Source organism: Entelurus aequoreus, linkage group LG14, assembly GCF_033978785.1.
Source record: "Entelurus aequoreus isolate RoL-2023_Sb linkage group LG14, RoL_Eaeq_v1.1, whole genome shotgun sequence".
NCBI classification, from domain to species: Eukaryota; Metazoa; Chordata; class Actinopteri; order Syngnathiformes; family Syngnathidae; genus Entelurus; species Entelurus aequoreus.
In genome coordinates, this window is record NC_084744.1 from 22,735,520 (window position 1) to 22,753,660 (window position 18,141).

Sequence of the window (18,141 nt, forward strand, 5' to 3'; positions counted from 1 at the left end):
ATGTTTCAAAATTTAATTGTCATTTATTTCGTGTTTTCTCCTCTTTTAAACCGTTCAATTAAGTGTAAATATCATTAATTATTAATAATAACATAGAGTTAAAGGTAAATTGAGCAAATTGGCTATTTCTGGCAATTTATATAAGTGTGTATCAAACTGGTAGCCGTTCGCATTAATCAGTACCCAAGAAGTAGCTCTTGGTTCAAAAAGGTTGGTGACCCCTGCCATAGATCATACTTATCTTCTGTTCCATCGAAGACAATCTGCTGTTGTAGCGTTCCTGCTCTGGCCATTTTCACTTTTATTATTATTATTCTTTTTTTTATAGTTTGCCATCTCCAAAACGTTGCTCAGGCTGTGGCTTTTAGAGTCCTCAATTTTCGCGGGGTTCTCTCGGCGCCATCTTTATCCTGGCTAGTCTAGTAGCTTCTCTTGGCTAACAGTTCTTCTTACTTCTGTTACCTTGTTGTTGCTCTAAACTTGTGTGACTGGGCCCATAACCTGTTGAGCTCAAGATGTATTCAAACTCTCGTCAGACACATTTTCTCTTTAGCCTTGTAGGAATATTTATTGTAGCGGCAGCATCGTAACGTGTTGCCGCTCAACACACAGAATGACTCATGACATATGACACCGGAACAGGAAGTATAGGTGTCAGATAACACGGAGGTAAACACTGCCCTCTAATGGACACATTGGGTAAGGGCGTACAACAGTATTACACTTAACAGTGGGGCTAAAAGTTTGTAAACCAAACCCCTGTAGGGGGGGTCATCCTCCCCCAGAAGATTTATTTGTGATTTTCACATACAAATATTGAAGATCTTTGCTGCTTCTCAACTCTGTGGTAATATTCTTTTCACAAAATACAACCAATTGTACGTTAATGTTAAATCTTACTTGTGAAAAGTAATCCCCCGATTCCTATTTTCAACAGTCCGCTCATTTGAGTAGAAAAACGCATCTTTGTTTTCTACCTGTCAACTGTCAGTTTAGGCTGCTCGCCGGCTCATCACCACTTCAAGATGGTGGCCGAATTTCTCTCGTCACAGCAGCCAATGCTGCGTCTACTTATAAGATGTCTATGGTTATAACGTCATTGCAAACACGGCAATCTGTTGCGTCCACTGCAGTTCGCTACCTTACTCATACTTTTTGTCAAGTGATTTTTTTTAAGCAGGGTTGCATGAGGTACCTACACATAACGTTACGTTAGTCAATGTATCACACACAGTAACGTAACGTTAGACGGCGGTCATCAGCACCGCGTATTTTAGCCACCTACAAAAAGACAAACATAGTCAAATAAAGGTCAGTTCAAATGTATACTATATTAAGAATATGTGTACATATTGCATAGGGCCCTGACATCTAAAAAGTACAACTCTGTTCATTGTTATGTTCATGTATTTGTTATGTTTTTCATGTGTACGCACACATAAACACACATACAGTATGAGATGAGATCAATGAGATAAGGTAAGAACAGGATAAAAACTGCTGTGGAACTAGTTACAATGTAATATGCCACGGGAATACACTTTTGTGCAAATAAGTACAGTTGCACTTGTTTTTTCAAATGTGTTTATTCTGTAAAGGAATGAGTTAAATGTTTAAAATGACTAGTTAATAGTGCTAGCATGAAGTGCATTATCAGCACTATTTTTTACCTGCTATTTCAAATGCACTTGTTTTAATAAATAAATACAGCGGTTTAAAAGCATACACACTCTGTGTAAATATATTAGTCCGTGGTTAAAATGACTTGAAAGGACTCGAAACTCAAAATGCAGGACTTGGGACGTGACTTAAGACTTTCCAGTCTTGACTTTGGACTTGACTCGGGACTTGAGGGCAAAGACTTGAGACTTACTTATGACTTGCAAAACAATGACTTGGTCCCACCTCTGGTGTCTTCTCATATGTGCTTTCAGAAGACTATGGTATTTAAAGGTTTTATCAGAACATTTGAAGTGAGTGTTGTCAGTGTGACATGTCTTATCATCTTTAGAGTCTTCATCATCAGTGTCAGGAGAGTGTGACGTTGTGTCCTCACTATCTGATAGTGGAGCTACGAGCTGGTCTGCTTGTGATCCTCCACAGTGGTCTCCATCAGCTTCTGTTGTCATGTGTTGTGTTGAGCTGCTGCTTGGAGGCTCCGCCTCTCTCTTCTCCTCACTTTCACCTTTGACCTCATCATCTTCACTCTTCACAGGGACACCAGTCACTGGGAACTCCACCAGTCCTTCAATATGCTCTCCCTCCTGACTGATGCAGAGTTCTTTTTCTTCATCTTTGAGGTTGGGGGGCTGTGGCTCCTCCTGCTTAGGAGAATTTAATTGTTGACGCCTGTAGGACACTGGTCTGGTCTAAAGTACAGGCATGTGAGCACCCTTTGAGGGAAAAAAAAGGAACATTAAGGAAAAAAAATTGAAACATTTCTATCAGCAGGAAGTGCTGCCACGCAAACCCCGACAGAACATTTTGAAAATCAAGACTACATTTCCTGCAAATTGGGTGCATTTCTACAATATATTTGACATTTAGATTTATTGTCATTTATTAACCCCTTCTGGCTGTCTTTTTCACACTTACATGTCTCATGTAATGTACCACAGAGTTTTTACGAGATCATTTACTATCACTGATTATGTCAGGTCAAATTCTTTAACATCTATAACATTCTATAAGTCTCCTGTAGCCACGCCCCCTCGGGTAATATATTTCCAGTGTTTTGACCTCTGTTTACAATCCGTCAGGTCCAAAATATACCTTCTCGCTGGCTACTAGGGCTGTGAATCTTTGGCACCACACGATTCAATTCAGAACCGATTCTCGATTCAAAAGCAATACTTTTTTACTAACATTGGGTGCCAGTTCTATGACTAACTACGTCCCTCCATAAAATAGACAAACAGCTCTTATAATACTTTTTATTACGAATTAATTTAGTTTATGTCCTATTTTTATGCATATCTCATTCAAAATACACGCAAGTGATGTTTTGACGTGAAAATTAATGTTAAAAAAACACAATTTCACATACCCGAAAATGAGGCATCAGTGAGTCCAGGTTCTTCGGGGAGCACTACAGTGATTATTTTGGTGGAATAAGATATACAAGTTATCTGATTACTCCTTAAAAAAAACACCTTTGTTACTTTACTGATTATATTATTTGAAAGTAGCTAAATTAGATTACTGAAAATTCCGGACAATAAACCGCTTTTTTTTCCTACGCTTTGAGCCCTGCGGCTTATAAAATGGTGCAGCTAATTTATGGATTTTTCTTCGCTGACGGCCCAAATGCAAATAGTTAAAAACAAAACAAAAAAACAAGCAAACACTGAATAAGTGTGTTATTGTTTGTGCTATAGCGCCATCTAGTGGACGAGTTTGCTCACTGCAGCTGCTGCAGTGAGCAAACTACATTGCTGTATGTATACTTTTGACTCAGCACATTTGCTCACATTTCCAGTAGACCCATAATAAATGCATAAAAGAAGCAAACTTCATGAATGTTTTTTGTGACCAACAAGCATGTGCTCCAATCACTCTCACAAAAAATAAGAGTTGTAGAAATGATTGGAAACTCAAGACAGCCATGACATGATGTTCCTTACAAGTGTATGTAAACTTTTGACCACGACTGTAATTGTGTAACAAAAAGTAGTCAGTAAATGAACATATGTATCTGTAAACACTCTGAAGTGAGAAAAGGGTAGGAATAAATAAGCTTTGCTTCTTCCTACTCCTTTTCGGACATGATGTAAAGAGAAATGATATGAAATTGTGTGATGTACTATACTGTAAGTGTGTTCATGCTCGAAATGAACTAAAAAAAAGAAAGAAAGAATACTGCTGTGTACATACATCTACTGATGCTTAGTCTGGACACATCCTCAGTGACCTCTTGGATTCACCGGGCGTTTCGGGTCTCTCAACTGGTCATACGCCCTCCTCCAAGCGACCCAACCGGGGGTGATCAAATCCCCCGGCTTGTGTCCAGATGGCTAGCTAGCTACCATGACTCCAAGGATCTCCTCTTTTGAGCCACAATCATCTCGAGGCCCTTTCCGCCGCTTCGGTGGTACTGCGGATGGCTCTCCTCTTTCTCTCTCCATCGATGCCCAAACTGCTGAAGGCTCTGACCAAGGAACGGGCTGCAAATCCTCTGCATCCAACCTCCACAGGGAAACACCTTGCTCTCCAACCAGCCTGTTGACAGTCGCTGACCAGTCCTGCATACTTGGAGAGCTTCCTCTCGAAGGCTCCTTCGAGGCGATCTTCCCACGGGACTGTCAGCTCCAGCAGCACAGCTTGTTTGGTGGACTCAGACACAAGGACAATGTCTGGTCGCAGGGTGGTGACTGCGATGTGGCTGGGGAACTTCAGCTGGTTTTCAAGGTCCACCAACAACTGCCAGTCTTTTGCAGACGTCAGGATGCCTGCTGATGTTCTACTAGCAGGAGTTGGCGTGTCCCCAGTTCTGACAAAGGCGATGGTTTTCTTGGAGGGGTGGAACTGTTTTGCCCATGCCAGTCCTGTGCTAATGGCTTCAGCGATGGTCTTCAGGACTTGGTCATGCCTCCACCTGTACCTTCCATCTCCAAGTGCCCTTGTACAGCAACTGAGGATGTGTTCCAGGTTTCCTCGCTTGGAGCACAGTGGGCATGCTGGTGTCTCTGCTATGCCCCATGTGTGCAGGTTTGAAGGGCTTGGGAGCCCGTCATACACTGCCTGGATGAGAAATTTGATGCGTTGCGGCTCGGCTTTCCAAAGCTCAGCCCAGGTCACTCTCCTCTCAACCGCATTGTCCCATCTTGTCCAAGCTCCCTGTTGCTTCATTCCAACAGCCTTGCAGGTTCTTGTCTCCTCCACTGCCGCTCTCACCTCATCCTGAACAAGACGTCGGCCTTTCTTCCCCCTAGGATCTCAGGCACAGTTTTAAGCTGGTTCAAGTCATATCTACAAGATAGGAACTATTTTGTTTCCATTGGTGATTTTGAATCAGAACCAACCAACGTAACGTGTGGAGTCCCCCAAGGTTCAATCTTGGGGCCGACTTTATTTAACATCTGTATGCTCCCACTAGGACAAATCATGCAAAATAATAACATTGACCATCATTGCTATGCCGATGACACCCAATTCTATGTAGCGCTATCACCAAATGACTATCGCCCCATAGATCTTCTGTGCCAGTGCATTGAGCAAGTCAAACACTGGATGTGCCAACATTTCCTACAACTAAATGAAGATAAAACTGAGATAATTGTTTTTGGTGCTAAAAAAAAAAGGTTTAAAGTCGTCCAACACCTTCAATCACTGTCCCTGAAAACCTCAAATAAAGCCAGAAATCTTGGGGTTATTTTAGATTCTGATTTACATTTCGACAGTCACATCAAATCAGTAACAAAAATGTAACAAGACTTAGAGGGCTCATGTCAGCTCAAGACTTTGAAAAACTTGTACATGCCTTTATTACCAGTAGGCTAGACTATTGTAATGGTCTCCTTGCAGGTCTTCCCAAAAAAACTGCCAGGCAGCTACAGCTTGTTCAGAACGCTGCTGCTAGAGTTCTAACAAAGACCAAAAAATGTGAGCACATTACAGCAATTCTTAAATCCTTACATTGGCTCCCTGTACATCAGAGAATTGATTTCAAAATCCTCCTGCTCACATATAAATCACTACATGGTCTAGGGCCCAAGTATATCACTGATATGCTCCCACTATATAAGCCCTCTAGATCACTAAGATCTTCTGAGACCAATCTGTTAGCGGTTCCAAGAGTAAACTCAAATCAAGGGAGAGCATCATTCAGTCACTATGCAACAAATAGCTGGAATAAACTTCCTGAAGATGTCAGACTTTCCCCAACTCTGACTACTTTTAAAACTAGACTGAAGACTTTTATGTTCACCTTAGCTTTCAGCTAAATATTTTAATCTTTTGACTTTTGACGTCCGCAGTGTTTTTGTTTTTGTTGTCTGCATTTCAGTTTTGCTTTTGTTTTCTTTCATTTCACTTTGTTGTCTGTGAAGCACTTTGGGTCTGCCTTGTGTATGAAAAGCGCTATACAAATAAAGTTGCCTTGCCTTGCCCAGTGTTCAGTTGGGGAGTTGGAAAGGATCCTAGCCCAGCTCGACCCCGTGTGACTGCTCCAACCAGGCTCCTGTGTCGCAGCCTTGCATCTGCCTCTTGAACTGCTTCCTCTGCCCTCCATTTCCTGCCAGTCCTCACTTGGATCCCTGCTTTGGCCACCTTTGGATCACTTGAGTCCCTGTACTGTACCACTTCTCTGGCTCTAGTTACCTTAAATTCCTCCTCCAAGGATTTGAAAGGCAACTGCAGTTTGTTGCTGTTCCCGTAGAGTGCAATGCTACTCAGGCTCCAGCCATCTCCGGAGGTGGTTGCTGACCCTCCGTTCTAGGATCTCAACTGTCGAGATGGGGAACGAGTAGATGAGGAGGGGCCACAGGATCCTGGGAAGAATGCCATGCTGGTAAATCCAGGCTTTAAACTTCCCAGGTAAGCCTGACTTGTCCACAGATTTCAGCCAGCCATCCAACTCAGCGCATGTCAACTGGATGGAGGTTGTGTCTCTCAAAGAGCAGTCAAAAACCTTGCCCAAGCTCTTGACTGGCTTCTCTGAGATAGTTGGAATGGCCGTGCCTGTGATGTTAAACCGGAACTTGTCCTCCACCTTCCCCTTCTTCAGCACCATTGATCTGGATTTGGCGGGTTTGAAACGCATCCGGGCCCACTCCACCAACTTTTCAAGTCCCTTCAGAATCCAACGGCAGCCTGGGACTGATTCTGTCATGACTGTGAGGTCATCCATGAATGCCCTGATGGGTGGTTGCCTTTGTCCGGAATTTGTGCGGGGCCCTCTGCACTCTGGCTCAGCAGACTTGGTGAGCATGTCCATGGCTAGTGAGAACGGTGTCACAGAGATAGTACACCCTGTGATAATACCAATCTCCACTTTGTGCCAACTGGATGTCGTTGGTCCGGAAGAGACCCTCATCCTGAAATTGCTGTAGTAATCAGCAATGAGGTCTCTACACCTGCTGGGTACATGATGTTTCATCAGAGTGAGTTGAACGAGCTTGTGCGGAATGGAGCCGAATGTGTTTGCCAGGTCAAGCCACAGTACTGATAGGTTGCCCTTGTTCTCTCGAGCCTCCTGAATGAGCTGCGTCACCACACGGGTATGCTCCATACATCTTGACATTCCTGAAATGCCGCCTTTCTGGACAGATGTATCGATGTAGGTGTTCTTTGCCAGGTAGGTACACAGTCGTTTGGAAACAGCGCTGAAGAAAACCTTTGCCTCAACGCACAGCAGGGAGATGATGCGGAACTGGTCCTGCTGAGTGGAGTTTTCCTCCTTTGGGATCCATACCCCTTCCGCCACTCGCCATTGCTCAGGGATCCTCCCCCTTCTCCAGAAGACTCGCAGGATTTTCCAAAGATGCTGCAGGAGTTTGGGACAGTTCTTATACACTTTGTATGAAGTGCCGCTCGGTCCCGGTGCAGAGCTTGCCCTCGCTCTGCGGACAACCTCCCTGACTTCCTTTAGCTGCAGCTCCGACATATCAAACTGCATTTCTGGTTCAGGGGGGTCCATGAGGTTGTTACACTCTCCCAACTCCTGCTCTCTTGCGGGGTCACTGTACGTCTGCTTCAGATGTTGATCTATGTCTTCCTGCGAGGAGGCCAGTTTGCCACTGCGCTTCTGTCCCAGCAAATCCTTCGTGAACTTGAAGGGGTTAGCGATGAAAGCAGCACGTTTACGTGCCCTCTCGCGTCGCCGCCTCCGATGCCACTCTGCCCGACGGAGAATTCTGATCTTTTTACGAAGGATGCACATCAGCAGGGCCAGGCCAGTGCGTTCCTCATGTCCTGCCGCCTTGTACTGGAACTTCAGCGCTTTCATCTCCTGCCTAATGTTGTGGATCCTTACAGCTCTGTGGTTCTTTGAGTACGTGGTTCCGGAGCTTCTCTTCTCCTCCTCGCCGAACCGTTCAGCTGCAATGCTGACAATGATTGTTGTCATAGCTTGCAGCTTCCCGTCGGTTTCTCCCTTCGCCGTTGCCTCCAGAATTTGGTCGACATCGTCATCGAGTTGCTTCCAGAGTGAGGTCATGCTAGCTGCAGGCCACTTGATCCGCCTCCGTTCAGACTTGATGCTCGAGGGAGCAGTTTGCAACACATGGAGGTTCTGGGCACTATGGGGTGACTCCGGGCCTGGCACCTCCTGCGTCTCACCAGGTGTAACACCTGTGCGTTGTGTTGCTTCTGCTCCCATCAGGCACTTCTTCCTCGCTTGGTGGATGTTTAAGCCATGGATGTTCTTGCAGACTTTACCGCATGTACACTATATAATCTATCAGAAGATGAAATAATAAACCAAATTACAGGATGTTATTAATGTAATTTCCATAAAATATGTAGGCTGATCAACCCTTCTGCATCATGACAGGTATACAATAGAGAAGCAGTGATGTGAATACAAGTACAACACATCATGTACATATGATCAAAAGCATTTATTGGGGTAGGAATGTCACATGTTACACCAACAACATTTTTGACGATCAAAGCATGATCGTAAGAATCCACATTTTGTATCATTGACATCGCTAATAACATGGAAATGCTGCCACTGTCTGAACAAGGAAGTCAAGTGAAGTGAATTATATTTATATAGCGCTTTTCTCTAGTGACTCAAAGCGCTTTCCATAGTGAAACCCAATATCTAAGTTACATTTTTAAACCAGTGTGTGTGGCACTGGGAGCAGGTGGGTAAAGTGTCTTGCCCAAGGACACAACGGAAGTTGACTAGGTTGGCAGAAGCGGGAATCAAACCTGGAACCCTTCAAGTTGCTGGCACGGCCACTCTACCGACCGAGCCATACCGCCCCGAACAGAGCTCCGCCCAAATGCTCTTTCCCGCGGCAGGGGATACAGAATATTTCAGGGATACAGAATTTCGCACGACACCGGCAAATATAAATAATATAAAACACAGGCACAATGCGATTATGGATTAAAAAAAATGTTTTGACACGGAGAAGGCAGGGTCAGTAAAAAAAAAATAATCCAGAAATGCGAATCCTTTTTTATTTCAATTCGTAAAAATACATTAAAAAATGCATTAACGCCAACAGTGATACTTATTGTTTATAAATAAATATACATATATGTATACATATGTATGTATAGATGTATACATAAGTATATATATATGCTTACCATGAAATAAATTTAATAGATCATTTAAGAATAACATGGCCTATTAGCATAAAAACAGTCTGATTGTCTAATATCACTTTTATCATCTTACTCAAGACTTACGAACACAACATTACAAGTTTTCTTGTCCTGATACAGCAGATAATGTTAAAACAACGTCTAAAAGGCAAACGCGTATCCATGAAAGTATGTACAAGCTGCTGATGGTGTGTATGACAAAGAAGCAGCTGGAGGGAGATACCGTAGAAGTTCAGTCTCCAAGGTTAATACTGTACATTGTTATTGTTACGTTCGGTGGTTCACTTTACTTTACGTCAATAAAGTCAATACTCAATAACAAGGTAGAAATAGTGCAGCTGGGAAGTGTACAGGAAACTTGCCATTACAAGCACAAGCGAAACAACGATCACTAAGCAAGGGCAAGCAATGATCCAGCACTGACAAAAGGGCCTGACTGGCAACTTGGAACAGGTGTGCCGTCTCAAAGATTCAGAGCATTATTCAAGAAAAACAGATATCTTATTCTACAAGGTCACATGTACGGGGGGAGTAGACGGCACAGACCACAAAGGGGCGTAGTATTTAACTCTATGATGTTTTATATATATATATACACAATATATACTGTACATATATAATAACAAGCAATAATCTAAATAAACGAGTGAATAGAGTGTGACTAGATCCAAAGTGTGTATGGTGTGTGACTTTGTGTGGAGATTAGCTGTTGAGTGTTACCGGTAGTGTTGAGCGAGAGGCGGAAGATCAGGAGGGACACAGCAGAGCTCGGACGTCCGTGAGCAGGCAGGAAGTCGGGGCGCTATAGCGGGGCGAAGAAGGTCCGTGTCCAAGCGGGATGTCGAGATCCAAGAGGCAGTCATGGAAGCAGAGGAAACGCGGGGTGAGACGAGGCGCACAGCTCGAAACTCGGGAACGAAGGGGTAGTGTACTCGAACCGAAGACTACGTTCCGGCCCGGAGTAGCAGGTTGTGCAGGCTTTTGAAGGCAGGACCTCTGATCAACTTCAGGTGTGCCGATTGCCGAAGATTGACTGAAGCTGCCGGCTGCAGCAGGACTGACACGCGAAGGTGCGCTCTTGGAGGCGCAATCAGCAGAGCGCACAGATGAGGGCGCCCGGGCCGTGACAAAAAGGTGTGCATAATTAACCCCCAAAATGGATTAACTCGCTGGAATATAAGGACAATATAACATACATCCATAAACGTGGATGCATATGCAAAAGTGCAATATATTTATCTGTACAGTAATCTATTTATTTATATCTGCACCTTATTGCTCTTTTATCCTGCACTACCACGAGCTAATGCAACCAAACTGCGTTCTTATCTGTACTGTAAAGTTCAAATTTGAATGACAATAAAAGGAAGTCTAAGTCTAATAAATATAAACTGTTGTGTGGATGTTGTTTTCCAGGATGTGTAACTAAGAAACATATTTTCATGCTTGCCATTGAAGTAATTGAAAAGTACCTAAAAGTAACTATGTTTGATTGTCAGGCAGGTAGTTTGCATCATAACAAAATAAAACAAAGGTATGGTTGGACATCAGTGCAACTTTCAGGACATGTCAGAAATGGGATAAGGAACAAGTGATTACATTTCGGTGTTGATCCTGATCAACATCCGGATCCTGGTGGAGGTCTGCGGAGCGCTTTTCTATTTTACTGCCGCTGTTCTCACCAGCACACTTGTGTTTGCTGAGTTGGTACTCATGAGAGAATTTTTCCTCACACACACTGCAACTCAGCACTTTCCCCCCAGTGTGTATTCTCGTGTGATAATTCAAACTGCTCTTCCTTGTAAAACATAAACCACAGGTTGTACAGGAGAAAGGTTTTTCTCCAGTGTGCATTCTCATGTGGATTTTCAAATAATCACCTCGGCCAAAATTTGAATCACACACGGAGCAGGAAAAAGGTTTTTCTCCAGTGTGCGTTCTTGTGTGCTCTTTCAATCGGTCCCTCCTGGAAAAACATAAACCACAGGTTGAGCAGGGAAAAGGTTTTTCTCCGGTGTGTCTTCTTGTGTGCTCTCTCAAACTGTCCTTCCTTGAAAAACACATGCCACAGGTTGCGCAGGAAAAAGGTTTTTCTCCCGTGTGTGTTGTCATATGTTTATTCAAACTGTCCTTTTTAGCAAAACCTGCCCCACACACCGAACAGAAAAATAGTTTCACTCCAGGGTGTCTTCTTATGTGTCTTTTCAAACTTTCACTCCATGTGAAAGGTTCGTCACACACTGAAGAAGGAAAAGGTTTCTCTTGAGTGTGTATTCTTGCGTGTTTTATCAGGTCTGCTTTTATGCTGAATACTTGATTACACGCCGAGCACGGAAATGGTTTCTCTCCAGTGTGATTTTTCATGTGTCTATTTAGAGACTTTTTGAGGCCAAAACTTTTGTCACAGTGAGAACATTTCCAGTAAAAGTTGTCAGGGTCCCATGTCCTTTCATCTTTAGTGTCAGGAGAGTGTGACGTTGTGTCCTCACTATCTGATAGTGGAGCTAAGAGCTTGTCTGCTTGTGATCCTCCACAGTGGTCTCCATCAGCTTCTGTTGTCATGTGTTGTGTTGAGCTGCTGCTTGGAGGCTCCGCCTCTCTCTTCTCCTCACTTTCACCTTTGACTTCATCATCTTCACTCTTCACAGGGACACCAGTCACTGGGAACTCCACCAGTCCTTCAATATGATCTCCCTCCTGACTGATGCTGTGTTCCTCCTCTTCCTCTTTAATGTATTGGGGCTGTGGTACCTCCTCTTCATTGTTAATGTTTGGAGGCTGGGGCACCTCTTCTTCCTTGTTTATGCAAAAGAGTGGTGGTTCTTCCTCCTGCTCATCATCGACGTCTGCGGAACACGAGAAGACAAACCCAAGCTTTAGAAAAGGCCAGTTTTGCTCTGTCATATGAGACATTGTCCAGCACCAACATAAATAAATGATAAATGGGTTACGGTATACTTGTATAGCGCTTTTCTACCTTCAAGGTACTCAAAGCGCTTTGACAGTATTTCCACATTCACCCATTCACACACACATTCACACACTGATGGCGGGAGCTGCCATGCAAGGCGCTAACCAGCAGCCATCAGGAGCAAGGGTGAAGTGTCTTGCCCAAGGACACAACGGGCGTGACTAGGATACAGTCACGATCAAAAGTTTACATACACTTGTAAGGAACATAATAATTCTGACCACAGAATGTTCCTCCAGAAGGTCTTATCTTTGTCCATGCGATGTCAGATGAAACAAAAACTGAGCTGTTTGGCCACAATACCCAGCAATATGTTTGGAGGAGAAAGGGTGAGGCCTTTAATCCCAGGAACACCAAGCCTACCGTCACGCATGGTGGTAGTATTATGCTCTGGGCCTGTTTTGCTGCCAATGGAACTGCTGCTTTAAAGAGAGTAAATGGGACAATGAAAAAGGAGGATTACCTCCAAATTCTTCAGGACAAGCTAAAATCATCAGCCCGGAGGTTGGGTCTTGGGCGCAACAGGACAATGACCCCAAACACACGTCAAAAGTGGTAAAGGAATGGCTAAATCAGGCTAGAATGAAGGTTTTAGAATGGCCTTCCCAAAGTCCTGACTTATACGTGTGGACAATGCTGAAGAAACAAGTCCATGTCAGAAAACCAACACATTTAGCTGAACTGCACCAATTTTGTCAAGAGGAGTGGTCAACAATTCCAGCAGACTTGCCAAGGGACATGTAAGCAAATATTAACGTTGCTGTATGTATACTTTTGACCCAGCACATTTGCTCACATTTTTATATTTCCTGCCTGGAAAGAAAACAATGTTTGCCTTGGTGCCCTACAATTTGAGCCCTCCTTTAAGGCAACACTTGCCTTGACCTTAAAAAGTGAAAATTCAAGGCCTGCAAGTCATGTATTTTTGTTTGCAGTAGAAACATAATCCCCAAGATTGTGCCGAGCCGGTGTCCTGTACGCTCTTTGAGTGTGTGCCCAGGGGTTTTTTGCTGTTGATTTTGTACATTATTCATTCCATTTTCGATTTAATGATTTCCAAAGTTATGACGACGTGAGCCGAGTCGTTAGGCACCCTTCTTGTTGCGGCACTTTGTAGTTTTGTAACTTTGTAATAACAATGTATTTAATATTGATTATGTTGTGATCTTAAACAATATTGTCCGTTTTCATAACCGTAAATTCCGCACTTTAAGCCGCTCTTTGTTTGTGGCTTATAAAACAGTGCGGCTAATTTAAGGATTTTTCTTTGCTGACGGCCATAATGCAAATAGTTAAAAAAAAAAAAAAAAAGCAGACACAGAATAAGTGTGTTATTGTTTGTGCCATGGCGTCATTTTTAGATTAGTTTATTGCCCTTCTGTTTAGACTGAGCTTTGACCAGGAAGTTGGAATGCCATCGGGTATTCTAGTCATCCATAGCGTTTCTACTCATATGGATTCTTCATCCATCACTCTAAGCAACGGTGGGGAGGCGTGGCCGGCGGTCCGACAATGAGGCAGGGCACACCGAACCCACTCCAAGATGGCGGCGAGGAGGCGTGGCCGGCGGACCCACGGCCAAATGGACTGCAGGTGCGTGGATCGGGCAGCTAAGCACAATCAAGCAATCCCCTCTCAGTGTTTAAAGGGACGGCAGCCGAGAGCGACGGGGAAGAGAGAGGTGGAGAGCCAGCGGTGCATGAGGAGCGAGAAGCGAGACACGCAGCAGAGCAAGCAGCAAGACATGCAGCGGAGCGAGAAGCGGAGCGAGAAGCGGAGCGAGAAGCGGATGCTGAGCGCGAGAGGAAGCGACCGAGAGCGAGACGCAGAAGACGCGGCCGGCTGAAAAGGGAGCCGAAGAGCGAGCAGGGAAGAGGAGCTGAAAAGCAACTCGCAAAATCATTTTCTTATTGAAATAATAAAGAAGTCACAACCCTGCTCAAGAATGTCCTTCCTTGATGGTCCTGCGAACCCGGACGACAGCCAGAGTCGTTCACAGCAACGTTTGTAAGTTTTACAATAGACCTAAAACAACTCTTACTTAGGGCAGCACAGTGGCAGAGGGGTTAGTGCGTCTGCCTCACAATACGAAGGTCCTGAGTAGTCGTGAGTTCAATCCCGGGCTCAGGATCTTTCTGTGTGGAGTTTGCATGGCCTCTCCGTGACTGCGTGGGTTCCCTCCGGGTACTCCGGCCTCCAAAGACATGCACCTGGGGATAGGCCCCTCCCACCTCCAAAGACATGCACCTGGGGATAGGCCCCTCCCACCTCCAAAGACATGCACCTGGGGATAGGCCCCTCCCACCTCCAAAGACATGCACCTGGGGATAGGCCCCTCCCACCTCCAAAGACATGCACCTGGAGATAGGTTGATTGGCAACACTAAATTGGCCCTAGTGTGTGAATGTGAGTGTGAATGTTGTCTGTCTATCTGTGTTGGCCCTGCGATGAGGTGGCGACTTGTCCAGGGTGTACCCCGCCTTCCGCCCGATTGTAGCTGAGATAGGCTCCAGCGCCCCCCGCGACCCCGAAGGGAATAAGCGGTACAAAATGGATGGATGGAACTCTTACTTAAGAAACCATCCCATGTGTGATGTCTGTAGGAGTGTTTTCATGCATATTTGTACGTGATATCGCAATGTAATGAAGCTAGCATCATTAGCTAATATGCCAACGCATTTACGAGCACCTGTGTTAGTATTATTAACTTACAATGGCATTCTTTTTGTATTGTGTCAGTTTCACAAATTCCTCAGTAAATTCGCCAAAACATCACCGTGGAGTTGAGTCCGTTTAGCTGATTGGAGAGTTAGCTTGCGCAGCTAGTGGGTCCATGACGATGACTTCTGTTTTGTTTAATCGGCCGTTTTACTGCCATGTTACAGGCACTAAGGTATGTAAATAGACATTTACAAAATATTTATGTGTAAATAACTCATTTCACAACGAATATGTCTGTGGTTTATAATATATGGGAAGCCTAACCCTAACCCTAATATATGGGAAAAAATATTTTCTTCTAAAATCTAATGGGTGTTGCCTACATACCGGCACACTATATAGTCCGGAAAATACGGTAATTATGCATATGAAATAAAGACATTTGTTGTCGCATTTAGATGTATTGTCTGGTTATTTCCACGTAGTGATCATGTTGTGGTGGCCGGGTGATGCTTGGAGGATGCTCCAGGCTATCAGTAAATAGAAGAACACACTACAGGCTACTATATTGGTTGAAAGGACTGAAAAGGTGACTATACGGCTGTTATTTCATGTTTAGAAGGCTCTAATTATAGATAATATATATTTCAAAGGTTTTTAACAGTTTTTAATGCACTATGGAAATATTCAATACAAGTAGAAGTTGAGAGACATTTTGACAAAGTGGTGGGGGCGGCAAAGGGTGCTGGTTATGAATATTAACACGTTAACATGAAAACTATTGTTTGACAAAAAATGTTTGCGGCACAGTCCAGCACAAATGTAGCACAGACGATAGAGACAAGTTTGAGGAGGTTTTGGGGCTGGTAATGAATTATAAAACAGGAATAACATACAAGATATAATTGGACAAACAATGTTTGCATCACAATCCAGCACAAACGTATGGAACAAGATTGGGGAGATGTTGACATGGTTTGAGGGGGCTGGTCATGATAAATGAACACGTGAATATAAAAACTATAATACAGTCAAACCTGTGTTAGCGGCCAACTGTCTATGGCGCTCACAAAGATTTCCCCCGCAGAAAAAAGTAGTGTTGTATACCTTGTCTATAGCAGCCACTGGCCACACATTTTATATACCAAAACGTTTTTTTGGACTCCGTATAGCGGCCACTGATATCAAACTTTGCAGGCCTCGAATTTGTACTTTTTAAGGTACTTTTTAAGGTTAAGGCAAGTGTTGCCTTAAAAGGAGGGCTCATATTTTAGGGCAATACCATCATCCATCCATCCATCTTCTTCCGATTATTCAAGGTCGGGTCGTGGGGGCAGCAGCCTAAGCAGGGAAGCCCAGACTTTCCTCTCCCCAACCACTTCATCCAGCTCCTCCTGGGGCAGGGGTCGGCAACCCGCGGCTCCGGAGCCGCATGCGGCTCTTTGACCACTCTGATGCGGCTCAGCTGCATACTTGTCGACCCTCCCGGTTTTCCCAGTATACTTAACGACCCCCCCGATTTTCCCAGGAGACTGCCTCTCCTAGAAATCTCCCAGGGCAAATATTATCCTATTTTCACTCTAATGACCTAATCAAGGGCGTGCCCTAATGGCACTGCATTAATTGTCCTCTATAGCATTTACAAACAGCCTGCCAGCCCGGCCACATGTTATATGTTGCTTTTACTTGCACACATAGGCGACAGCAAGGCATACTTGCTCAACAGCCACACAGCTTACACTGACGGTAGCCGTATAAAACAACTTTAACACTGTTACGTTACAAATATGCGCCACACTGTGAACCCACACCAAAAAAGAATGACAAACACATTTCTGGAGAACATCCGCACCGTAACACAACATAAACACAACACTAACTCTTCCGGTCTACATTATACACCCCCGCTACCACCAAACCCCCCCACACATCAACCCCCCCCCCCCCCTCTCCGTGCGTAGGTTGAGCGGAAGAGTTAGGGCTGCATGGGATTCTGGGTATTTGTTGTGTTGTGTTGATGTTGTGTTACAGTGCAGATGTTCTCCAGAAATGTGATTGTCATTCTTTTTTGGTGTGGGTTCAAAGTGTGGCGCATATTTGTAACGTAACAGTGTTAAGGTTGTTTTTGTACGACTACCGTCAGTGTAAGCTGTGTGGCTGTTGAACAAGTATGCCTTGCTGTCACTTACGTGAGCAAGCAAAAGCTGCATTCAACATGTGGCCAAGCAGGTACGATGTTTGGGCAGACTGTAGAGGGCGCTAAAAGCAGTGCCAGCACGTCCTGAAATTTGGGAGTCTCCCGGAAATTTGAGGGGGTTGGCAAGAAAGACGCTATAAAGCGCCACTCCATTAAAAGTCGCGGGCCGCACTAACATTAAATTTCCATATTGAGATGCGTGCCGGTGCGTGTGTCAGAGACCCCTGGTTAACATAGCGCAAAGCAATTTAAACTTTGTATGCTGTGTTTTTCATTTTAAATGTTCAAAAAAATTTTGTGGCTCCCATTGTTTTCTTTAATTTGTGAAACTTTCCAAAATGGCTCTTTGAGTGGTAAAGGTTGCCGACCCCTGTCCTGGGGGATCCCGAGGCGTTCCCAGGTCAGCCGGGAGAGATAATCATCCCAACGTGTCCTGGGTCTTCCCCGTGGCCTCCTGCCGGTCGGACGTGCCCTAAACACCTACCTAGGGAGGCGTTCGGGTGGCATCCTCACCAGATGCCCGAACCACCTCATCTGGCTCCTCTCCATGTGGAGGAGCAGTGGCTTTACTTTGAGCTCCTCCCGGATGGCAGAGCTTCTCACCCTATCTCTAAGGGAGAGGACAAGATCACGGGTACAAGCGGCCGAAATGAGCTTCCTCCGCCGGGTGGCGGGGCTCTTCCTTAGAGATAGGGTGAGAAGCTCTGTCATCCAGGAGGAGCTCACACTAAAGCCGCTGCTCCTCCACATCAAGAGGAGCCAGATGAGGTGGTTCGGGCATCTGCCACCCGAACGCCTCCCTAGGGAGGTGTGTGACTATGTCTCCCGGCTGGCCTGGGAACGCCTCGGGAGGAGCTAGACGAAGTGGCTGGGGAGAAGGAAGTCTGGGCTTCCCTGCTTAGGCTGCTGCCCCCGCGACCCGACCTCGGATAAGCGGAAGAAGATGGATGGATGGATATATATATATATATATATATATATATATATATATATATATATATATATATATATATATATATATATATATATA

The 18,141-nt window shown here is 44.6% G+C and overlaps 1 protein-coding gene across 4 annotated transcripts in view; it reads right to left on the minus strand.

The window, feature by feature from the left end:
- Positions 1-1,810: 1,810 nt before the first annotated feature.
- Positions 1,811-18,141, minus strand: part of LOC133665294 (zinc finger protein 771-like) — a 17,064-nt gene continuing 733 nt past the window's right edge. The window contains exons 2-5 of one of the 4 annotated variants that reach the window (XM_062070550.1): positions 10,882-12,128; positions 10,221-10,359; positions 10,003-10,084; positions 1,811-2,393 (exon numbers count right to left, since the gene is read on the minus strand). In XM_062070550.1, the coding sequence (XP_061926534.1) occupies positions 2,336-2,393; positions 10,003-10,084; positions 10,221-10,359; positions 10,882-12,128 (1,526 nt within the window). In that variant the 3' untranslated portion in view covers positions 1,811-2,335. Of the gene's footprint in view, positions 2,394-8,625; positions 10,452-10,881; positions 12,129-18,141 lie in introns of those variants that run through there. The other 3 variants (XM_062070552.1, XM_062070549.1, XM_062070551.1) reach the window with 3 other exon arrangements.